This window comes from Elaeis guineensis, chromosome 10 (genome assembly GCF_000442705.2).
Source record: "Elaeis guineensis isolate ETL-2024a chromosome 10, EG11, whole genome shotgun sequence".
In the NCBI taxonomy this organism is placed as follows: Eukaryota; Viridiplantae; Streptophyta; class Magnoliopsida; order Arecales; family Arecaceae; genus Elaeis; species Elaeis guineensis.
Window position 1 is genome coordinate 83,055,878 of NC_026002.2, and position 25,146 is coordinate 83,081,023.

Sequence of the window (25,146 nt, forward strand, 5' to 3'; positions counted from 1 at the left end):
ATTAAAGTTTGAAATTTTTAAATATGGTCAATACACTCCTGCACCTTTCCTTAATAACTTAGATTTTAAAGTGAACACAAATATAAATTTGCAATTGAATGAAATCCATTATATTTTTCTCATAGCTTCTTCCATTTTTTAATATTTTTATAGGGATGGCGATCTTCCGCTTATTGTTGCAATTGACTTGCAACCCATGGCTCCAATAGATGGTGTTATTCAAGTACAGGGGGATATCACTAATGCCAGGACTGCTGAAGTGGTAAATTATATTTGGCTCTTTAATTTATATTTGACTGAATTCAACTAACCAATCTTCAACTTCCATTGGAATTTTGGTGTGAGATCATTTGGAGTTTACTAATAACATGGCATATTTATATTTATTGGTGACCAGGGGTTTGTACAATTGATTTATATGCGGTTGGTAAAGGTCTTTTGGTGGCTGAGAATGATTGTCTTGTAACATATCTGAATCTATTTGTTCTAATCTTAACCAAATGTGTATAAAAAATGGACATGACATTGGTAATTTTGTTAATGACCATCATCCTTTTTTTTTCTTTTGTTTCCTTTTCCACTTCCAAGTTTTATTATGCCATTAGCTCTACTTTTTTAAATTTTACAACTATCTTTATGAGCATTATTTCTTCTTTTCTTTTCTCCATTTATTGTGTTGGGTTTGTAGGTTTATCTTTGATCATGATTCCATCATTATTTAGGTAGCCCCCCTCTATGGTACCCTTGAACTTTCTTCTCTACAAGCTGACTTCTGCTTGGCATCCAATATATTTGCAATATTATTAAATCTTGCTTAGTTACATTGGGGCAATCATTTAACTGGACTCGACTGACTCATTAGGTTATCAAACATTTTGATGGTTGCAAAGCAGACTTAGTTGTTTGTGATGGCGCTCCCGATGGTAAGAAAAGAGGATAGTACACATTTTGGTTATTACATTAGTTTTTCTTATTGCAGTTATCGGTTTCATAAACATGTTCCTTAAATTTGATATCAATTGATTGCAGTTACTGGACTTCATGATATGGATGAATTTGTTCAATCACAACTTATTTTGGCGGTAAGTGTCAGTGCTGTATTTTTGTTGTTCTGGTTTTTTTTTACATATTTAATGATTGTAACATAATTTGTATGTACGTATGAATGCATGCAGCCATTAATTTGAAAAAACTAAGAGAAATCCCTCTTATAACCAATCCTCTTAACCAAAGAGATTATATATGATCACCTGCAACCTTTGAAGAATGGTTATTGGTAAACTTTTCATTCCTATTCACCACTACCACCAAATTTCATTAAAAGACATTAGGCTTGAGGCTTAAAGAAATATTTGTAGAAAAACCATTATGGTTTAAGGAAAGAAATTAGAGTAATTGAAACTAATTAGAAAATCAACAAGCCCTCATCTAGCCTCGCCTTTATAATAAGAAACCATTGTGAGCAAAAAAGGGGAAAGGCATGAATTGTATTCAATTATAACCTTGTAATTGATAACTGCTGTTCTTGAATGATATTTTATAGCCAGTAAATAATTCATATATGAAAAAAAATGAGTGAGGTTTTTCAAATCAGGATTCTGGCGAATCGAATTACGGGAAGAATCTAAATCTCTAACTGCACATAATACCTTTTGTGTTAAAAAATGCCTCTGAAGTTTTTCAAAGATGAATGGATTATTTGTTGAGACCATATAACGAATATTGTTGCAACCACCTTGCATTTCAGTGGAAGGTGGTTGGACTATGTTTTCAGGATGAACCATCAGAATATATTGCTTCAACTTTGTTCTTACACAAGATTAAAGGCACCATAATTAGTTGATTATAGAGGTAGTACTGGAATTTCGTAAGAAGGGTGGGTGGATAAAAGTATTAAAAAAGGATGGAGCATAGGAGGTCAAAATCTTATGCTGATTAGCCTCATTGCAAGTCTATACAAAGTTGTGGGATGAGGTTGGTAAATAGATTCAAAAACATCGTGAAGGATTCCCTTCTTTTGCTGAAAGGAGAACAAATGTATGTAGGGGAAGCTCATTGCTGATAAATATGTTGTGTGATTAAAAGAATTGGAGAGCAAAGTAATATGCAAAGCTGATGTGGAAATGACCTTTCAATAGAGTAGCAATGTAAGATGAAGATCTTTCATGTACATCATGAAGAGAATGAGAAGATGAAATTTTTGGAGCTATCACCATAATTAGATCTAATTTCTCATTGAGGCGATGAAGGTGAAATTTTTGGTGCTATCATCATAAATAGATCTAATTTCTCGTTGAGGCAATCTCTTTCAAAAATAATCTTTCTTATCGACAATTGCAAAGATGGCTCTCTAAGGACATATGATAATGACTTCTGCGTGCAAATTCTTTTGGAGATTTACCAAATTGTGGGTAGCAATGTTAGTCATAATCATTAAAAAAGGGAAAAATGCGTAGCAAGTAACATTTGGAGGAAATCTTTTTCCACAGAGCATATGGTCCAAGAGGTATCCAGCTCCTCCAAAGGGCCTTTTCTGAATCACCTCTTTGGCATAGTGTAGGTTGCACCCTCCATTTGTGTTGGACGTGCTTCATTTTAAGGTGAAACTTCTTTTGTTGGAGGGCTACGAGAGGTAGGAGATTCAAGGTGATTACTTCTAAGTAATAATCTAATACAGTGGTAGGTGATTTAGAAAATTGTGTGGACAACATATATGAGAAAGATGGAATTATGAGCCATGTACTGTTCCAGTTTGAAGTTTTTAAAATTTTTTTAAATGGGTATTTCTTGTAGAATCTTGATTTTGAAAATCTAGAAAGAAATCCTAGTTGACTTTGCTATGGTGTTTCTAATCCTTCTCTTTCCTTATTTTCTCAGTTTACTATAAATAATGTATCTTAATTTTTTAACATTTTACCTGATGAATTTGCTCCCATGGCTATTAAAGTAATTTTCATGCCATTACAACTTTAAAGCTAGAATGGGGGTGCATGCTGGAAGCGGTCAAACTGGGTTTGTTATATTATGTTCTTTCTGAAGAACTTGTGATTAATCAATTCTTATGTCTTGATGCTTTGTTTTTGGTATTACGATCTAGTTTATGCTGGTTGGAGCAGAAAGCACATACAGCTTTACTTCAATGAGTTTCTCTATGGTATCATCATTTGGATTATCGGTTATTGTGTGACATACTGCATATATTTTGATTTATTGTTGCATGTTTCTATAAAATTATCTTGCTGTAAATTCAGAATTCTGAATATGATAATGTTGACATGGAATGCCGAACTTTTCTCTTTATCTGCCTGATATATATATATATATATATATATATATATATTAATCCTACATTGGTCTTGCTCATGTCATCTATATCCTTTTATACTACAGAGCCCTAACATAGCTTTCTTATAGAGGCTATATACTTGCTTTCTTAGTTGCTAACTTCTGATTCGTCATCTTGCATCTAGGCATTAACAATTGTCACTCATGTGCTTCGAGTGGGTGGAAAATTTATTGCAAAGATTTTTCGGGGTAAAGACACAAGTCTCCTCTATTGCCAAGTAAGACTCTTGTCTTGTTATGACATTGCAATAACAACACAGAAAAAGGAAGATGAAAGAGTACAAATATGAGTTGTTCTTCAAATTTCTATTTGTCTCCACTATCTGTTTCTATCTTGTTTTATGGTGTATCGTTAAACAATTCTCAACTTCAGCATAAAAGCAAATTTAGAATCAGAACTATTAAAAAAAAAGGATAATAAAGTAAAGGGAAAAGGCAAGGACTGGCTGCAAGCCATGTCGAGTTCCCCACATCAGTTTGTAGGAAAACCATATGAGGGCAGACATAATAAAAGGCCTAAGCTCTGGTTGTTGGCAAGAATATGACTGAAGATGATATAGATTCACAACAAGGATAAATATTTATGCAGGTCCCTTTTGGCAAGTTCCCTAATGGAGTAACTTGCCCATCTCACTTGGATAAGCCTGGGCCTTTGACTAGCTTAAGTGTATGGACCATCTGACCTTTTGCCTCTCTCTAGCCTATGTTTGTGACAAAATAATTCTGTTCATTTTGCCTTCTAACTCAGGGTTTGACAGCTGTGAGATGTTCTGTACAAATTGCTAACTTTACATATTTTATTACTTGTAGCACTTTTGACCAATGCTAACTTTGAATTTTGTCTCCTGTATGACTACATAATCATTGTATCAAATCCAAGGATATTAGGTTATTTTCGGCAGTGAATTGATGTGTATAATACAAATGAATTGCATTATACCATTTATATGATTGTCAAGTCGGGTTTCATGATTAGTCTATTCAATCGAGAGAAGATAATGTTATGGTTTAATGAGGACTGAAGGAAGGTGATGTGGCTATTGCTTATTTAAATAGAGATCCATACTATGGAATATTTGATATGATTCATTTTTGCCATTCCCCTAAGGTTGTGTCGTAACTTTTCTGTATGACTGTGTGGATAGTTTTTTTATCTTTGTTTCTTTTCTTTTATCTTAGTTTCTCACTTTGAATTCATTGGAACCTTGTTCTTTCTTCTACACAGCTGAAGCTATTCTTCTCTCATGTTACATTTGCAAAACCAAAAAGCAGCCGCAACTCCAGTATTGGTGAGGCCAACAATTCTTTGTGCATTTTTGGGTCTTTATGCAGCAGCAGGTCATGCTATTGCAAGACTATGTTGATTATATACATAAATTTGGAAGATGCTCAAATAGCTGATTGTGCTATTTGTCATGCATCTCTGAACCAAAGCACAGCATAGAAAATATCATGCACCTTCCGTACTAGTATATACATCCACTTATTCAAGATGACATACAAGTAGATGTTTCTGTACTTGTGAATATAATCTGAAAGGGTTAATGAGATGCATTGGAGCGCATGTGTTTATGCTTTGGTTGCACATGTGGATGCATGCATGTCTTCAAACAATTGCCAATGAACTGCACATGTCAGCAAAAAGCTCAATTTTTTATGCATACGCATGTTTTAGCTCTTTGATGCAACTAATTCAGTTTGCTTAAACATGCTGATGCTTCTCAATCAGATGCAATAGGAAGAATATCAACAAGCATATATTTAGTAACCTGCAATGCTCTTGCAATTCAATGCAACAACCAGATGTTGGAAATTCTTCATATTTATTTATGCACCTTTGCAATGGCATGTGCATGTTTGCTGTGCAAACACACCATCATGCACACAAGCACATACTCCATACAAGTGGTTTTTCAAGCATAAAGCCATCAAATGTTTCAATTGATATACTGTGCAGTCTCAGATATGGCACTTTTTATGTATTCTATTTGCTTTCCTTGAAAACATGCATTGTTGTCCTGATGGTTTGAGACTGCTCAATTACTTCTGCTTATGCATACAGAGGCATTTGCAGTTTGTGAGAATTATTCACCTCCTGAAGGATTTAATGAGAGAGATTTATATCACCTTCTGGAAAAGGTGGGCAGTCCTTCCGGGGCTGACAATTTAGGTAAAACCTATCATACACCTTTTACCTTTTTCAGCACCGATTTCAACTTAACAGGTTTAAATTATGATGGTTCTTTTGTTTCTGTAGTAATGGTAAAATATATATTGATTGTTGACTTAGTGCTAGAAAAGGGCTAATGTGAATTAGATATCCAGTGGAGATTGTAGATTTTCAATAAAAAGACTTGGCAAGGGGCATGGGCATATAATAATATTTTAAGAATCTGACACTTCATAAAGAAACATGTCATGCAGTGGATTTGATTGTTTAGGTGGTAGAGAGGAAGTGCAAGAGGAGTTGGAGAAATAAAGCAGGGTAAGTAGGCTACACCAATTTGGGCACGTGGATGTGCAATTATGTCCTTGGGATAAGGATTGAAACAGACTATTGTTTGTATTGTCTTCATAAGACCTCCCACTTGTGATGGAATCAATTGTTGCCTCCCTGTTAAGGACAGGCTGTGCATCAAAGTGACCATTTGAGTGCACCTCTCTTGAAATAGTTCAAATGCATTCGTTATTACATGGATTCCTATTCCTAAGTCCTAACTAATTATCTTGCAAGTTTAATAAAAAAATTCTTAATTAATGAATTCTCCAACACCGTAACAAAGTATTCTTGCTAAAATGCTATTTATTATCATAAATTACAACCCTTATTCAAATCCAAGAAGTATCCCGATCGTTTTATTTATCAATTTTGAAAAATAGAATACTTCACACAAGTACTAGATACATAACCAAAAGGTATGTGATTTGAAGTATCCATGCTCCCTTTTTTTCGTTATATGTGTAAAGCATAACATTGACACTGTATAATGATGGAAAGCGATGCCTACTGTTTACTGTGGTGATTTTGGCAACATCTAAGACTGACCGTACATATGTTGACCCCACCCACCCCCTTTTCCCATAAGGAGATTATCTGGCTTGGCTCCTGACAGCAGATTCAAACTTGCTAACTGTGTAGACATTCATGATCTGAATTGTCTTCTGGTTAATATTACCTTGGGAAGGTCTGTTGTTTTCTAGCTCTACAGTCTGGCCTAATTTCTCAAAAAATAAAATAAAATAAAAATAAAAATAAAAAATCAATAAAATTATGGATGAAGGTTTGTTATTTCTTGTTGCTCTTTACATGGCCTTTGATACGATAGCCTCGTATATAGAAGTTTGATACCGTTTTGATGGTCATATCTTCTTGACAGATTGCCATAGTGGGTGGTTGGAGGGGCCAAACAAGGTTTATATTCCTTTTTTGGCTTGTGGGGACCTCAGCGGCTACGACTCTGACCGTTCATACCCACTCCCAAGTTCTGCTGAGGGAGGCCGTTACCAGAGCTTGGATCCGGTACAGCCCCCAATTGCGCCTCCTTATAAAACAGCGTTGGAACTGAAGAAAGCCTCTAGTCGTGGGATTCTAGAAATGGACAAGCTCTCTCTTAATTCCTGATGGATTTTCCTTTCCACGAGAGAGAGATGGATTCTCTGTTTCTTCTTTCTTTGGAGGTCGCATGGATATGTAAAAGGGCCGATGGGCATTTGTGGCCCCAAAATGAAACTGCAATTACCTGGAGCGGTATATCGTACTTTTGAAATTTTGACCATGAGAAAGTATTGGTATAATTTGAATCAACTGTCTGTAACCGCATGGTTGTACGATAAGTGTTTCTCTAGATACATACAGCCCCGGGTGTATGTTCTAAGGACCATCTCTTCATCAAATTATCAATCTTTCTATATTCGACTGGGAAAAGAATCCTGCTCATTTTATGCACAGGAAGGCATGGAAGGAGGGACGAGTCCCGCTCTTCCGGGTGGCTGATAGCTCCGTCTTTGGCTGTCCTGCTGTATTTGAAGTTTGAACTCAAGGGACAGGAGCAACGTTAGTAAGATGTGAAGCTATTGAAAAGTAATGGTAATTCACCCGATCCAGGAGGAATATATATTAGTATGTGATAAAAAGAGAAGCAGCCTGTGATTCAATGTTTCAATTTTTATGTGGATGCTTTGACAGCTGTACTGGTTAAGCAGGAGCTTTATGGGCATGGTTAAGTGCAAGAGTTAACAAGACCTGCGTGATGTGGAGATGACGAATTTAATAGAGTCCTCAATGCCCTCACCATGGCGAGAACTTCTTGAAGGAGAGAGTTCTTGGTGAATCGCGTTCGGAGTAGGATTTTTTCCTTTTTAGGTAAGTCGGATTATTTAAACAAATCTAGCGTGAATAAAATCCACAAGAAATAGGTTCCCTTTTGGTTTCATTCGTTGTGGCATTTTTTTGATTTTTTTTTTTTTGCTGACTTGACAAACGTGTATATATATATATATATATATATATATATATATATATATATATATATATATATATATGCTTTGGGGCATTTCGGTCTGGGGTTAATAAAGAATCTCCCCAAAGGAAAGCTCGCAGCAGCGTCACTTATGAGGTGGGATTGCAACTTTAGGGCCTCCTAGGTGGAATCCGTTTCTCCGGCAGTCGAGCCGGAAAGCGCCAAAGGGGTTGAGCGCTTTGGGTCCCATCTAAATGTCCCTATATTCTGCTTCCGAACGATGGCTGTTAGTCTCATCAAAGTTCGTTCCTTCTGTGTTCGTATTTGTGATGTGTTTGACCATAATATATCACCCATTCGAGCTGGTTTTAATGTTAAATGCCAGTCACTTACATAACCCTGCTATTATTTCTTGGGCTACAACATGTAGTAGGCTAGTAGCTACAACAAGAGGAGAAAGGTCCGAGAGTATCGGTTAGCAGCTGTCGGGTTACCCTCAACTTCAACGTTTGATAACCATTGGAAATCAGATGCGGTCTGCTGTCGCACGCAACGCGTGCACGCTCTGCGGTCCAGAATATTCGATAGAGTTTGGTTCCACAGACTATATATATATATATATATATATAAAGTGGCACAACTAAAAATACTGATGATGGTTCCACTTATATGGCATGTTTGAGCATAAGTGCATTTTCATATGTTAACAATTGTTGCGGACTTGATGTTTGGACGGAGAGATAAACTTCATAAGGTCAACAACCTGCATGGTATATGCTATATTGTTCTTAGCATCTCAATGTTTAAACCGTGCAAGTTAAGCTTACGAAAACATAGACTAATGGATTTTCAAACTTGATGAGAAAAGGATTTTCTTTGCTATATCATGGTAAAATATTCGCACTTTGTTGGTATTAAAAGTATGTTTTTTATGCAGGCTTTTTATTCCCCTTTTTTTTATCATAATATTGCGTGACTGATGCATTATTCTCTTGTTGGATCTCTTGCTGAAACTGCAATATTGTCTATGTACATATGTCTATGGAGAGTACTCTGTGCCTCATCCTTTTTTACTTAAAATTTTTGATATGACTCTAGTTGGTTACATGGCATGAGTGGTCTGGTTCGTTTCTCAAATTTAGTGTAATGGAAGATATTGTGCGGTTTTTGGTGGTAAGGTTGGGCCGGTTTGTCCTACAAGGTAAAATCGAGCAATCTGATATCGATTTTAAATTTAGGGATGTGTATTTTGTTATAAATGAAAAGATAAAAGAAAGAAGCAGCAGCCAAGGCGAGGAGAGTGGAGGAAAAGAAAAGATTCGGGAGCTGCCAGGGGTGGCGGGCGGCATATGCTCCCAGCATCGCATCGTTATTCCGTCCCCCGCGGGAATATACTTCGAAGAGCACCAACTGGAAAGCCTCGGATTCCCTCCCGCAACTCCAGTCTTTTAGAATACTCCCCAAGCAATCGCGCCCAGCGCCCCCACGACATGTCTATAAATCTTTCTTCCGTCCCCCTCTCTCCCACTTCTCCTCCTCCTCTTCTCCCTTGTTCTTCTTGTTCTCTGTCTTGGGTTGCGAGAAGCCCCTGCTTCTCGAGAGAAGTGCGGCGTCTCTCCGTACGCCAAAAGAAGCGGAGGAGTGCGGTGGTCTTGGCGGCGGCGTCGGGGAGGAGGATGGTGATAGAAGAGATAAAGGACGAGGAGGTCGAGGAAGCGCCGCCGCTGTTGGAGGCTGCCGAGGCCAACTCCAAGCCTCGCCGCATTGCTCTTTTCGTCGAGCCCTCTCCCTTCGCGTCCGTACCTCTTTCTTTGATGTTTTTTTTTCTTTTTCTTTTGCTTTTTGATTCTTTAAATAAAACGCTGCTTGATGCTTGATGCCTGCTGCTGTGCTGGAAATATGCTGCCCTATCGATTGCTATCATGCATTAGATGATGATTTGGCTGCGATTCTTTTGCGGATGAATCTGGATGTCTTCCATTGATGATCTTGCTTGAAAAGTTCTTATTAACGTCGCAGTAGAATCATACCGATCCCTCATCGCACGAGCTTAAGCTACATACCAGTAACCAGACTGATTTAATTAGTTTAATGTGGGTCCGTCTCCTGCCAAAGCTGCCCGGGCCAAGAATTTATGATTTTATCCGACTTTGCCAATCACATCTTGATCTGTATGCCTACTCCAATATCGGACTTTGCATGAAATTATATATGTATTTTCAAGTATTTTTTGCCCACCGATTTTCTAAGTAACTAATCACAGTTTTCTTCTTTATTCAATTCCACTCTTTCAGGACCTAAATTGCTCTTGTTTTCTTTTGGCAGCTATGTTTCTGGATATAAGAACCGGTTTCAGAATTTCATCAAATACTTGCGTGAAATGGGAGATGAGGTATATTAACTTTATACAACGAACTTTGTATTAGTATTATTGGATCTTTTTAAGTCAGATGTATTTTCTGAATTACCTTAAATATCTACACAAACAGCGTCACTGAGACCTAGCTGTTACACTAGTCTGTTTGAAGATGAATAAAGTAGAGGAAAAATTAGATGCTTGGATAAAGTAGGAACTTTCATGCTTGTTTAGAATTAAAAAAATTAAATTTGCAACAATATCCTTGTTGCTGCCTTGTTCAGGTCATCGTTGTGACTACCCATGAAGGGGTGCCTCAGGAGTTCCATGGAGCAAAACTGATCGGTTCGTGGAGGTAGTCAAAATTTAGACTGTTTAATTCAACAAAATGCCGTACTATCTTGTTCTAGATTATCTCTTCTTGGTGGCAATTTTTTTTTTTCCCTTTCAACTTCAACTGTTATGGTTGGCTTAATTTGTCTTCTGCTTCTGGTAATTGTTCTTAACTTTCCTTTCCAGTTTTCCCTGCCCATGGTATCAAAAGGTTCCGCTTTCTCTGGCACTTAGCCCCAGAATAATATCAGAGGTGGCAAAGTTCAAGCCGGACATAATTCACGCATCTTCACCTGGAGTCATGGTAATTTTAACCAAGAAAAACATGGCCATACGTGAGGAGCTCTTTCCGCCTTATAACTTCATAATTGCTTTTACATTTCAGGTATTTGGTGCTCTTATAATTGCTAAGTTGCTTTGTGTCCCAATAGTGATGTCATATCACACCCATGTTCCAATGTGAGTTGAATTCTCCTCTAAACTTATGCAATTAACACCTCTATATGTCGTCATTGGTAGTGACATCAAAATTCTTTTAGTAATGTGGGTTGTTGAATCCATGTTAGCAATTTACCACTAAAATTGGAAGAAATGATTTACCTTGATAGCACAATTCATGGCTGGTATGATCATAACAAGTTGAGCTTGAGAAGGATGCATGGTCATCAATGTATAGTTTGTCTATGTTTGCACGCACATGTTTTTGGGGTTCATACAACTATTTCATTATTATCTGGGAAGGTGCATCTGACATGTAGCAGATAGTCATACTATAAACAAATTTTGTTCCATTTATAGTTGAGAATTTACTGCATTAAGCAGAAAAGGATTTTTATGAATAAGTATCAATACATAGTGGGATAGTATCAGACATAGGATGCATCAATTATAACAAAGAAAAGAACAACTAGATCCAGATAGCAGCAACAACTACTCAGATAAGCCTAAGGATATGCGTATATTCCATGATGTCTTAATTCTTTCCATCAGTACATGCTTTATTAAATTATATTTGCCCGAAACTTAATAGTCAACCTGCATCCATTTCTCCTATTTTTTCAATCTTATCTATCACCTTTATTGTGACCATCATTTCCCTTCACCATAGCAAAAGGGAATTGAATCAGTATCTTTCTGTTTCATAAATTCCTTATTTTATCTAAAGCTGATGTGATTTTTATTGAACCAGGCATAACTTACCCATTCTATTCAAATCCACAAAGGAAAAAAATTCATATGTTGAGGTGGCTGCAGCCACCCAGACACAAATATTCCTTGTCTTTCGCCTAAATGTATTTTAATATTTTGCTAGCATGTTAGCTATGTAGAAAATTCTTGGATATTTAACATCATGTGTAGCAGACTTAATTGTATTTCTGTTCTGCAGATACATTCCCAGGTACACGTTCAGCTGGTTGGTGAAGCCTATGTGGTTGATTATAAGTAAGCCAGCCTTTTTTCTCCTGTTTCTTGTTGCAATGATTCATTTGTTCATGTAAGTCGCTACTAATTCTCTTGTTATCCCATTTCAGAGTTCCTTCACAGAGCTGCTGATCTTACATTAGTACCTTCAGCTGCTATTGGCAGGGATCTTCAAGCTGCTCGTGTGACAGCAGGTCAGCAGATTGATTTTGTGGCAGAGTACTATTTCTTCCTCTTGTAGCTAATGGTTTTCATGTTCTGCAGCTCACAAGATACGCCTTTGGAACAAAGGTGTTGATTCTGAAAGTTTCCACCCTCGTCACCGCAGCCATGAAATGCGCATAAGGCTAAGGTACCTAGCCTACTTGGGGTTCTGAAAGTTTCCACCATGCATGCACACAGTTAAATAAGTGCACAGGTACAAAACTCTGCTTGGGTTTTGTCTTATGATCTTTGTTTCTCTTGTTTCAGTAATGGTGAACCTGAAAAGCCATTGATAATTCATGTTGGACGCTTAGGAGTTGAAAAAAGTTTGGATTTTCTCAAAAGGTGAGTTCCTTTTATGAATCCTCCAGCTTTACTTTATCATAGGAGGAGGAAAGCATTTTTGATTTGTTGCTATTTCATCATTTTGTTTTTCCTTCCCCTCCCCCTACTTCTGACATGGTAAGCATGGTATAGTTTTACCATACCATGACCGGGTGGAGGAGTATTTTCTGATCAATTCATTTGCACTTTGAATCAATTTATTCATTTAACAAAAATGGTGAGTTGACTGATGAGTAGTTATCAGCCTGTTTAGCCTCTTTTTTGTGGACTCTTGTGCTAGCAAGTGCTAACTGATACCAGGATGATTCAAAATTGATTCTTAAAATAAATAAATAAAAGAAAAAGACTAGAAGATAGGAATTTTGTTGCCCAGCTATGCAACCCAAGAGGAGGGGGGTGAATTAGGTTTTTAAAAATTTAAAGTTAATTTACAACTATGAGAATTTTATAATAATAAGCAGGATAAATGTGGAGAGTGAAATTTATGCAAGGTATAGAAGCTGGATGCAAGAATGCAAGAAGATAAGAAAATTTAAAAGGAGAGCAAGTAAGCACAACACAAACAAGAAGATTTATAGTGGTTCGGTGCCAATCTTGCACCTACGTCCACTCCCCAAGCTCCTACTTGGAATTCAAATCCACTAAACCGTATTCAACCCGAATACAACGTCGGAATCTCCGACTCTAGCTATTCCAAACTAGAACACTTGTTTCTCGGGTACAAACCAACTCAATACAATCCGATTCAAGGTTTGGATCAATCTTTCTACGTTTTGGAATCCTTTCAAAATAAAATATCAACTCAAAATAGAGTATAGCAGTTAATCACACAAAAATACAGATATAACTCCTTTAATGAGCAAATAAAGCTTTAAATACACTTTACACAATAAAAACGAAGCTCTTCTGATTTTCCTCAAAGTGGTTGAAGACTTGAATGAGCTCTTGAGGGGTTGGTAAACTTGAAATAAAAGCTTCTTGAACTTTTAAAAGGGCTCTTGCTTAGGGTTGAAATGAATGCTTGAAGAACCTTTTCAAAACTTATTTTGATTCCCTCCTTTGAGTATCTTTTATAACTTCGAATAATGGTGGAGAGTAATCTGGACTGAAATAGAGCCGTTGGAGCTTATTAAATGGGCATTAAATGCAGCCAAAACGAGCTAAAAATTAGTCGTTGTGGAGTTTTTCCGTCGCAGAGGTCGACTCATACACAGGGGTCGACTCATGGGGTCGACTCATGTGGCGCAGAACAGAAATTGACAGTTCTATATCTTTGGCTTGCACAGCAACAGAGGTCGACTCATGCACAGGAGTCAACTCATGGGGTCGACTCAATTGGGTGTGCCAGCTAAAGAATTCAGCGTGTCGTTCAGCCCCTTTTGCCATGAGTCGACTCAAATTTATAAACATAATTTTCTTTCAAAATACACATCCAAAAATATTAAAATTGCCTCCAATAGATTACAAATCTTCTACTCTTGCTCTTGAGACTTCCGAACCAGAACTTGATAAAATTATGATTTTGCCCCTGAAATATAATAAATCTTTTTTCAAGTCAAAATCATTAGTAACCCCCTCAAATGCTTTGTAATCATCAAAATTAATTCAAGGAGCAACAATCTCTCCTTTTTTGATAATGACAAAACACTTGAGCAAAAGCATATATAAAGCATTGAACATGAATTTCAAATTTATGAAGATGCATCACTTCAATATCATAGCCAAGTATTTGAACGAAATGCATCATAAACAGTTTGAAGATCAATTTGAAATTTACTTATAAGTTCATTTGCTTTGAAAATTAGATAAAAAAAGTGCTGACGATTTTGATTTTTTGACACATTTGCTTAACAATTTTGCTTATTACTAATTTCTTTATTGCTTATTGCTCAAATTCGATTTTGATTCTCTACTCTCCCTTTTTGACAGCATCAATTAAGATTCTCTACTCTTTTAAGGGATCTTGAAAGGATAAATTTTTTTTACTCCCTCTTTTTGATAGCATCAATTAAGATTCTCTACTCCTTTTAAGGGATCTTGAAAGGACAAATTTTTTTTATTCTCCCTTTTTGATAGCATCAATTAAGATCTCAAGGGATTTTAAGGATAGAGAAAAGAAAAGAAAGATGACAAAAAGGATATATTTTCTTTACTCCCCCTTTTTGATAGCATCAATTAAGATCTTAAGGGATTTTAAGGATAGAGAAAAGAAAAAAAAGATGACAAAAAGGATATATTTTCTTTACTCCCCTTTTTTGATACCATATTTTATTTCTTTAGCCCCCTTCTTTGATTGCTTATTTCTCTACTCTCCCTCAAGATAGCAAACATAAAGGATATATCAACTTGCTCATCTAGAAGATATTATAATTCATAGTATTTCTCAGTACTAATATGAGTTATTTTTCATATCTCATAATTAAAACAATTCAATTTGATCACATTCATAGACATTCATTGAAAGTCAAAGCGCGCGCGCGCACACACACACACACATATATATATATATATATATATATATATTCAAAAGTGACTGAATACAAAAGGTGTCCCAATACACATGAGTCAACTCAAAATACAAAAGTCATGGATAGAAACTATCCAAGAGTTAATTAGCCAACAAATACAAGGCCCATAAGATAGATCCTAGATATAGGAGACAAATTAATCTAGATCTAATAGATGTCATGGCTAGAGGGATCAGAATCTGAAGAATCAGAGATAGGGTGAGGAGATGTAGGATCAAGTCCATGAGCACGACCTCGACCATGTCTGCCTCGGCCACGGATAGAGGTACCAGCACAAGTAGAGGGATGAGAGGATCCTGGAGCCTGAGAAGCTACGGACTGTGCTATAAGAGAAAGTCTGATGGTGTCCAAAAGATCCAAGGCTCTCGATACAAACTGCATTAGGGCACTGAACTGAGTAGAAACATTCTCACTGGAGCTTCTGATCTCTCTCCTTAAGAAGTCAAAACCACTCTAAGACTCGAAGTCTTGCCGCCTCTGCAGTTAGGTCTGAGACCTCTGTGATACCTCATGCGGCTGGGGATGGGCTAAAGTTAATACTTGTCCCTGCAAATCTAATACTCTGCCTGTCAATCTCAAAATATATCCCTCAAGCTGCTCAATACGTACCGACTGAGCAGTGAGCATCTGGAAAATAGTAGAAATGTGAGGGATCAGAGTCGAGTTTGAGTCATCTTGGGATGTCGATCTCTGTGCAAAGACTGAAGTGGCAAACTGCTGAGATAGAATGGAGGCAACACGCTGGGACATCATCTCAATCTGATCATCTGCTAGTCTGAATTCTGAAGGATGTGCCTTGCTCTCTGACTGTGGAACTGAAGCATGCCTCCTCACAGACTCTGAAGGACCAGTCTCGTGATCAGATATAAATTGAATATCTGGGGATGCTCTATGATCACAAAGAGGTGAAGATGGTCTCTCCTCCTCTGCTCTATCTTTCGCTCTTTCCTCAACACCCTTTTGTCCAACCGCCATCAGTCTTAGAGAAATCTATGCGATGCAGTGTGTGGCGGTTGATGGTGTCAGAATGAGATAGTCTAGCAACTGCCTTCCCCTCAAAATTGATTTCGAACATTCTAAAAACTAAGGTGAGTGCCATACCAAAAGGCAAGTGAGCTTTGGACTTGTTCAGAATTTTTCTTATGGCCTCAAACATCAATGCTGGAAGGTTCAGGGGGATTTGGGTGATCACAAGGTATATAATGCAAATGTCCCTACTAGATATAAGGTCGTGTCTACCACTCTTAGGGACAGTTTGATTATCAAGTGATGTAACAGCCTCATCTCAACAGAAAAAATTTTTGCTTCCAATTTATTTAGACTTCCAGTATAGGTTCTCCCTAAGATAACATTAATTTCTTCTTCTTTAATAGGGAGCTCCATATTGGTATAGCCTTCACAAGGCAAATGCAGTATCTGTCCCAAATGTACTGGATCAAGAATAACATCAATATCTTTTACTGTAGATTTCACTGTTCCATTGCTATAGCTCAAATTTAAGTAAAATTCTCTGACTAGATCGACATAAGTATTTTTCTTTAAAGAGCAGTAAAATTTTCATCCTTGATACTTAATCTTCGATCCAATAGTGAATCCTTCTTTTTCAAAAAACTTAAAATTAATATTTTTTTCGGGTTCCACTTTCCGGTCAGAGAGAGGTACCTTGCTTGGGCTGATTGGGGATTGAGTGGAAGCTGAAGCAGGACCTGGAGCAGAGATTGGAGCAGGAGAGGGTTCGGCTGCTAATCTCTTTCTGCGCACACTCTCTTCCAACCTGCGAACAGATTTTCTTCTTTGCGGTAGCTTCATTTTGGGAGCCATTAGGTCAAGAGAGACTTGAAAGGAGCTTAAGAGACTAAATTTGAGATAGAGAGGAAAGGATTTTGAAAGGAAAAATGCAAGGATTTGAGGAGTTAAATCACCGGTTTGGAGAAGAGGGGATGATTCTAGGGCAAGCTCGAACCGCCCCAAATGAGGAAGGGAGAGGAGAGAAAGTTGGTTCCTTAATGGATGATTTGAGGAGTGAAAATCGATGGGAGGAGATATTTGAGAGAAATCTTTAGTTTGAGGGAGGAGATGGAGAGCTTTTGGTTCGGTGGGAGGAAGAAGACGAAGGGCTGAGTCGGCTCAAGGAAAAATTCCCAATAAGAAGAGAGCACTCGAAGGATTTTGACAAAATTGCAAGATTATCCTAGGGTCGACCCTGGGGGTCGACTCATGGCACAGAAAAATTCAAAAGAATAATGGGACAATTTCGAAAAAATTTGGAACTCTAAGAGAAGGATGTTTACCCAAATATTGATCATGTGAATGATAGTTTTGAGCTTTTGAGCTCTTAAGAAAAATGAGAATTGAGCTCAATAGATTTGGTTCAATGAATTTTTGGCATTAAGAATTTGAAATCAGAGAGATACTTAAGCTGATGGATCAAGGATTCCTAGTTCTCTCCTATTTTCATAAAATCTATCTTCATTTAAGGCCTTGATAAAGATGTCAGCCAATTGTTTTTCAGTACAAACATAATCAAGAATTATATCGTTATTTTGGACATATTTTTTTATGAAATGATGTCTAATTTTAATATGTTTTGATCTAAAATGTTGAATTGAATTTTTAGTTAGATTTATAGCACTGGTGTTATCACATCTTATGAGAGTTTCATTGAGTTTGATACCAAAGTCTTCAAGTTGTTGCTTAATCCACAAGATTTGGGCACAACAACTTCCGGCTGCAATGTATTCGGCCTCGGCCGTAGACAGTGCTATCGAGTTTTGCTTCTTGCTAAACCAAGAGATTAAGTTAACTCCAAGAAATTGGCAAGTTCCACTAGTACTTTTTCTATCTAATCTACATCCAGCAAAATCGGCATCTGAATATCTTATTAAGTCAATTGATGAGTCTTTAGAATACCATAGTCCTAGAGTTTGTGTATTATTTAAATATCTAAGGATTCTTTTAACTGCATTTAAGTGTGATTCTTTTGGATTTGATTGAAAGCGAGTACAAAGATAAATACTAAACATAATATCTGGTCTACTAGCAGTTAAATACAATAGAGAACCAATCATGCCTCTATAAAATTTTAAGTCTACATTTTTACTTCCTTCATTCTTGTCAAGCTTACATGATGGGCTCATGGGTGTACCAATTGCTTTGGAGTTCTCCATTCCAAATCTTTTGAGTAGTTCTCTTGTGTACTTGCTTTGGGTGATGGAGATTCCTTTCTTTATTTGTTTGATTTGAAGTTCGAGGAAGAATGTAAGTTCTTCCATCATGCTCATCTCGAACTCTCCCTTCATAAGTTTAGCAAAATCTTGACAAAGAGTTTCATTAGTAGACCCAAAAACAATGTCATCAACATATATTTGTATTTGTATAACTAATATATCATTTTGATTTCTTTTAATGAAAATGGTTGTGTCTACATTTCTTTTTAAAAAATCATTATTAAGCAGAAATTTGCTTAGCCTTTCATACCAAGCCTTAGATGCTTGTTTCAAACTATATAATGCTTTGTTTACTTTAAAAATATGATTAGGAAAAGTATGATTTTCAAAATCTAGAGTTGTTCTACATAAACTTCTTCAGCAATATATCCATTTAGAAAAATACTTTTGACATTCATTTGGAATAACTTAAAATTTATAAAGTAAGTATATGCATTAGAAATCAATTTTTTCTTCTTGATTATAACTTTTTGCAACTAATCTCGCTTTATTTCTTATCACATTTCCATGTTCATCCAATTTATTCCTGTATACCCATTTTGTGCTAATTATTGAATAATTTTTAGGTCTTGAAACTAAAGTCCATACATTATTTCTTTCAATTTGATTAAGTTCTTCTTGCATTGCATTTATCCAATTATAATCTTTTTCAGCTTCATCTATGGTTTAGGTTCAAGATGAGAGACAAAGGCAAAATGATTGAATGCATCTTTAAGTGAAGAGCGAGTTCTTACACCATGTGTAGGATCACCAATGATTAGTTCCTTGGGATGATTGTGATCATACCTTCATTTTTTAGGTAGATCATTTGTACCTAGAGGTTGTTCTTGTTGTTCTTCACCTTCCGCATCCTGTTTGTCTTCATGTTCTTCATCATCTTGAATGGTTGAGTCTTTTAGAGTGATCTCCTTCATCCCTTCTATAAGAGGATCTGCATCATCAATACCTTCATTCTTCTTTGAAGGAAGATCGTTAGTTTCATCAAAAACAACATGTATTGACTTCTCTACTATTAAAGTTCTTTTGTTGGAAACTCTAAAAGTTTTGCTAGAAGAGGAGTAACCAAAAAAAATCGCTTCATCAGATTTAGCATCAAATTTTTCTAGTCTTTGTTTACCATTGTTCAAAACAAAACATCGACAACTAAAAACATAAAAATATGCAATGTTTGGTTTTCTTTCTTTCCAAAGCTCATAAGGGATTTTCTTTAAAATTGATCTAATTAAAACACGGTTTAATATGTAACATGCCGTGTTAATTGCTTCCGTCCAAAAATATCTTGGAAGGTTGCTTTCACATAGCATGGTACGGATCATTTTTTCAAAGGTTCTATTTTTTTTTTTACTATTCCATTTTGTTGAGATGTCCTAGGTGCTGAAAAGTTGTGGTCAATACCTTTTTCATCACAAAATTTTTTAAAATCTTGATTTTCAAATTCGGTTCCATGATCACTTCGAATATTTTGAATTGAAAAATCTTTTTCATTTGTGACTTTTCGATAAAATTTTGAGAAAATATGAAAAGTTCATCCTTATGTGCTAAGAAGAAGACCCATGTAAAATGAGAGAAATCATCAATAATCACAAAACCATATCGTTTTCCACCTAGACTAGTAGTTCTAGTGGGTCCAAATAAATCCATGTGCAATAGTTCTAATGGTCTAGAAGTTGAAACAATATTTTTAGATTTGAATAATACTCTTGTTTGTTTACCCATTTGGCATGCATCATAAATTCTATCCTTTTCAAAATTCAATTTGGATAAGTCGATAACCAATTCTTTTTTAATAAGTTTTGAGAGTGAATGCATGCTAATATGTGTAAGTCTACGATGCCAAAGCCAACTAGTCTCATTAATCTTCACATTCAAGGCTACTAGGCATTGCATGTTTATTTTAGAAAGATCATTCAAATCTACCATATAAACATTACCATGTCTATGCCCAACAAATTTAATGCCTTCATTAATAGGACTAGTTACTATGCAAACTAAAGATTCAAAAATGACTTTGTATCCTTTATCACAAAATTGACTGATGCTTAATAAATTATGTTTTAAACCATCTACTAATAAAATATTTTTAATATACTTGGAGGGAGTGATACCAATGTTACCTATACCGATGATCTTTCCTTTGCTATTATCTCCAAAGGTGACCATCCCTCCATTTTTAGCATCAAGTGTGATGAATTGAGATTCATCACTAGTCATGTGTCTTGAGCACCCACTATTAAGATACCATCTCCGGTTTGCTCTTTGGGATGCAAGACACACTTATACACAAGAATTAAGTTATGACTTTAGGTACTCAAGTTTTTTTGGATCCTTTTTGGTTAGTCATAATGGTTCCTTTTGAAACTCATATTTTCTTTACATTGGAATTTTCAGATTTGTTGGAAAAACATGAATAGGATTTGTGTCCTACTTTACCACATTTAAAGCAAGTTATATTTGAAAATTTGTTATATGATGAGTTTACAAAGATGTTTTTCAGAAATTTTTGTTTCTTTAAAGGGTTATATCCAAGACCGGCTTTATCATAAATGGCCTTTTGATTGTCAAGTATCATGTGAAGTTTATTTGAACTTAAAGTGAACTTTTCAACCATTGGTTTTAACTTGGCAATCTCATTTTTTAAGTTCAGATTTTTTTGAGACATGATTGATTTTTCATTTGAAATACTCTCATTTTCTTTTAGGAAAGATTGATTCTTTGATTTTAATTCTTTGTTCTTTACCCCTAGCTTCTTTAGTTCATCAATTAGGTCATAAAATGCTTCACGAAGTTCTTCAAAGGTAAAGTCAATAGGAGTTTCAGTATTTATCTCATTTTCATGTGCCATAAGGCACAAGTTGGTTTGTTCATTTGAGTCTTCTTCTTCGAAACTTGACTCATCACTTTCGCTCCATGTAGCCATCATAGCCTTCTTCTTGTACTTCTTGGGATCTTTCTTCAGTTGTGGGCATTCAGACTTAAAGTGTCCCGATTTCTTGCATTCATAACAAATAAGAGGTTGCTTCTTATCCTTCTCTTTTCTATGTTCCCTTTTTGTAGGTGGCCTCTTTCTCATTCCTTATCTTCTTTTCTTCAAGAACTTCTTAAACCTTCTAGTAATGAGGGTCATTTTTTTATCCTGCTCTTCATTTTCTGTATCATCGGATTCTTCATTAGGTTGAGCAGTGGATTTGAGGGCGATTATCCTTTTCTTTTTGATATTTTCTTCTTGGTGTTGTTTTATGCTTAGCTCGTAAGTCATTAGTGATCCTAGAAGCTCCTCCAAGGGTAAGATATTCAGATCTTTGGCTTCTTGGATTGCGGTCACTTTGGCCTCCCAAGTCCTTGATAAAGACCTAAGAATCTTTCTTACGAGATCACTGTTAGAATAAGACTTACCAAGACTTTTTAGACCATTAATAATATCAGTAAAATGAGTAAACATCTCAGTTATTGATTCATCATGCTCCATTTTAAAAAGTTTATATTTATGCACAAGCATGTTGATTTTTGATTCCTTCACTTGATTAGTTCCTTCATGAGTTACTTCTAATCTATCCCATATTTCCTTAGCTGACATGCATGTTGAAATACGATTAAATTCATTAACATCTAGAGCACAATACAAAACATTCATGGCTTTAGCATTTAGTTGAGCCATTTTTTTATCAACCTCATCCCATTCTTTTTCGGATTTGGTTGATTCCACACCATCAATTATTTTAGTGGGTGTGTGTGGTCCATTTACTATGATACTCCACATATCATAGTTAAGTGCTTGAATAAAGATTTTCATCCGAGCTTTCCAATAGGTATAATTTGATCCATTGAAAAGTGGAGGTCGGTTTGTGGACTGCCCCTCAGCTAATGAAGTGCCAACTTGAGTTACTATAGATCTTTAGCTCTTTATGGTTAAATCAAAGTAGGGCCAGAGCACCGTGTTCTGATATCACTTGTTGTCCAGCTATGCAACCCAAGAGGGGGGGTGAATTGGGTTTCTAAAAATTTAAAGTTAATTTACAACTATAAGGATTTTATAACAATAAGCAGGATAAATGTGAAGAGTGAAATTTATGCAAGGTGTAGAAGCTGGATGCAAGAATGCAAGAAGATAAGAAATTTAAAAGGAGAGTAAGTAAGCACAACACAAACAAGAAGATTTATAGTGGTTCGGTGCCAACCTTGCACCTACGTCCACTCCTCAAGCTCCTACTTAGGAATTCAAATCCACTAAACCGTATTCAATCCGAATACAACGTCGGAACTTCTGACTCTAGCTATTCCAAGCTAGAACACTTGTTTCTCCGGTACAAGCCAACCCAATACAATTCGATTCAAGGTTCGGATCAATCTTTTCACATTTTGGAATTTTTTCAAAACAAAATATCAACTCAAAATAGAGTATAGCAGTTAATCACACAGAAATACAGATATAGCTCCTTTAATGAGCAAATAAAGCTTTAAATACACTTCACACAATAAGAACGAAGTTTTTCTGATTTTTTTCAAGATGGTTGAAGACTTGAATGAGCTCTTGAGGGGTTGGTGAACTTAAAATAAAAGCTTCTTGAACTTTTAAGAGGACTCTTGCTTAGGGTTGAAATGAATGCTTGAAAAATCATTTCAAAACCTATTTTGATTCATTCTTTTGAGTGCCTTTTATAACTTCAAATAATGGTGGAGAGTAATCTGGACTGAAATAGAGCCCCGTTGGAGCACATTAAATGGGCATTAAATGCAGCCAAAACAAGCTAAAAACTAGCCGTTGCGGAATTTTTCCGTCACAGGGGTCGACTCATGCACAGGGGTCAACTCATGGGGTCGACTCATGTGACGCAGAACAGAAATTGACAGTTCTGTATCTTTGGCTTGCACAGCAACAGAGGTTGACTCAATTGGGTGTGCCAGCTAAAGAATTCAGCATGCCATTCAGCTCCTTTTGCCATGAGTCGACTCATGGAGTCGACTCAAATTTATAAACATGATTTTTCTTTCAAAATACACATCCAAAAATATTGAAATTGCCTCTAATAGATTACAAATCTTCTGCTCTTGCTCTTGAGGCTTCCGAATCAGAATTTGGTAAAATTACGATTTTACTTTTGAAATACAATAAATCTTTTTCCAAGCCAAAATTATTAGTAATCCAATCAAATACTTTGTAATCATCAAAATGAATTCAATGAGCAACAAATCTGGTGACTGGTGATATGTTACTAACTGGACGCAAAGGATACCTGCTCTTATTTATGTCTGTCTGAAAAGATGAGGTGGTATCAAAGTCAAGTCCACCTAAGCGTGCTTAAAATTTACACATAAAACTCTATCGGTACGCCGCTGTCTTTTCGTTTCTCCATGCTTGGGTACATTTCAGAGAATACCTTTTTTGATAAATTTTCCTTGTTTAGGTTGTTTTTCTCTTCCGCATCCACAATGAAGGTTATAACTCATCTGTAATGTGTACTTGAGCAGAGTTATGGATAGGCTGCCAGGAGCAAGAATTGCCTTTATTGGAGATGGACCATACAGGTAATAGATTGCTGCAGTTCTTGACTTCTTGCAACTTCATTTTTGTTTTTCAGAATGTAGGATGTCATGGTTTTCAGTGCTACTACTGGATTTTATACGAATTTCAAATGCTTAAAAAGAAAGAACCACATACTCTTATTCTTGAAGCCCTTGCATGTCTAGATCTTTATCATCATCATGATATTTTACATTATTTTGGCAATGGAATGATGAATCATCCTTCTGAAGTCAATGAATAAGCTTAAAGATAGTTTTAGGCATGCCATGTTTGAGAAAATTAGTAATGGAAGTGATTTCTGCCATGCCTTATTGGCACCTTTCAATTGTCATAGTGAAAATATGGAAAAGATTTCTCGGCATCCATTCAGTTGTGACTAATGTATTCGATGATTAAACCTAAACCAATATCTTGCACACACGGAATGAAGAAAATCATATGGGGTACCTGGATCTGGCGTTCCAGTCTTGCGTAGGGGAATGCCATCTTGTGAAATTGAGTTTGTATTGGTAGCTAACATGGTCTCTTGCTGTCTAGACAGGGCTGAACTGGAAAAGATGTTCTCAGGCATGCCCGTGGTGTTCACAGGAATGCTGCAAGGCGAGGAGCTTTCACAGGCGTATGCCAGTGGTGATATTTTTGTGATGCCTTCAGAATCTGAGACCCTTGGGCTTGTCGTGCTGGAGGCCATGTCATCTGGGATTCCTGTGGTGGCAGCTCGAGCAGGTGGAATACCAGACATTATACCAGAAGATCAGGAGGGCAAAACCAGCTTCCTATTTACCCCTGGAGACCTTGATGACTGTGTGAACAAGATTGAACGCCTACTGTCTTGCAAGGAATTTAGAGAGGCGATGGGTCGGGCTGCACGGGAAGAGATGGAGAAGTATGACTGGAAAGCAGCCACCCGGAAGATACGCAATGAGCAGTACAATGCAGCCATCTGGTTCTGGCGGAAGAAGAGGGCGCAGCTGCTTAGACCCATTCAGTGGTTGGTCAGAAGATTTTTCCGGTCGCCGCAAGTCAATTATAGTTGATGTTAGAATGTGTACATTGCAGTTGAAAGGTTTGAGAAAGTGTGGGTGATTGGCCAGTTGATTCGTTTCTTGTACATTATTATGTGTATTGCCATAACTCTAGTCTTTGTTGGAGATGATGCAATGATAAAGGAATTGTTTGTTGTTATTGTGTCACTGGTCTTGGTCTTGCTCTTGCCTTTGAGCTGTACATCAGGATGCCATGGATTGGGGTCACGACATCCCCTTTCTTAAGTTACAAAGCGTTGACAAGAAACTTGATCTATGGGGGAAAAATTACTTAAACTGATCGCATCAGTTATATCAAAACAATCTTTTTCCTTTTTTGACTTTCTAAAGCACGAGAAAAATGTTGCTCGTTATGCAGT

At 36.5% G+C, this 25,146-nt stretch overlaps 2 protein-coding genes across 3 annotated transcripts in view; both read left to right on the top strand.

The window, feature by feature from the left end:
* Positions 1-7,256, top strand: part of LOC105035695 (uncharacterized) — an 11,202-nt gene extending 3,946 nt beyond the window's left edge. Inside the window, exons 5-11 of one of the 2 annotated variants that reach the window (XM_010911344.4) lie at positions 154-262; positions 863-923; positions 1,030-1,082; positions 3,471-3,563; positions 4,571-4,634; positions 5,408-5,515; positions 6,723-7,256. In XM_010911344.4, coding sequence (XP_010909646.1) covers positions 154-262; positions 863-923; positions 1,030-1,082; positions 3,471-3,563; positions 4,571-4,634; positions 5,408-5,515; positions 6,723-6,967 — 733 coding nt within the window. In that variant the 3' untranslated portion in view covers positions 6,968-7,256. The remainder of the gene's footprint in view (positions 1-153; positions 263-862; positions 924-1,029; positions 1,083-3,470; positions 3,564-4,570; positions 4,635-5,407; positions 5,516-6,722) is intronic. The other variant, XM_010911345.4, reaches the window with a different exon arrangement.
* A 1,813-nt stretch (positions 7,257-9,069) lies between these two features.
* On the top strand, positions 9,070-24,926 carry LOC105035694 (sulfoquinovosyl transferase SQD2). The gene is made up of 11 exons (XM_010911343.4): positions 9,070-9,600; positions 10,131-10,197; positions 10,446-10,516; positions 10,681-10,798; positions 10,880-10,953; positions 11,882-11,937; positions 12,027-12,110; positions 12,181-12,268; positions 12,388-12,465; positions 23,687-23,743; positions 24,283-24,926. Exons 1-11 carry the CDS (start codon positions 9,155-9,157, stop codon positions 24,776-24,778), a joined length of 1,635 nt encoding a protein of 544 aa, XP_010909645.1. The 5' UTR covers positions 9,070-9,154; the 3' UTR covers positions 24,779-24,926.
* Positions 24,927-25,146: the final 220 nt, after the last annotated feature.

Excerpts from the sequence above, each read along its gene's own strand:
- LOC105035694 (XM_010911343.4), top strand. The coding sequence starts at position 9,155 with ATGCTCCCAGCATCGCATCGTTATTCCGTCCCCCGCGGGAATATACTT. Across the intron at positions 10,198-10,445 it reads TGCGTGAAATGGGAGATGAG|GTCATCGTTGTGACTACCCA; the intron begins GTATATTAACTT and ends TGCCTTGTTCAG. Across the intron at positions 12,111-12,180 it reads AGCTGCTCGTGTGACAGCAG|CTCACAAGATACGCCTTTGG; the intron begins GTCAGCAGATTG and ends CATGTTCTGCAG.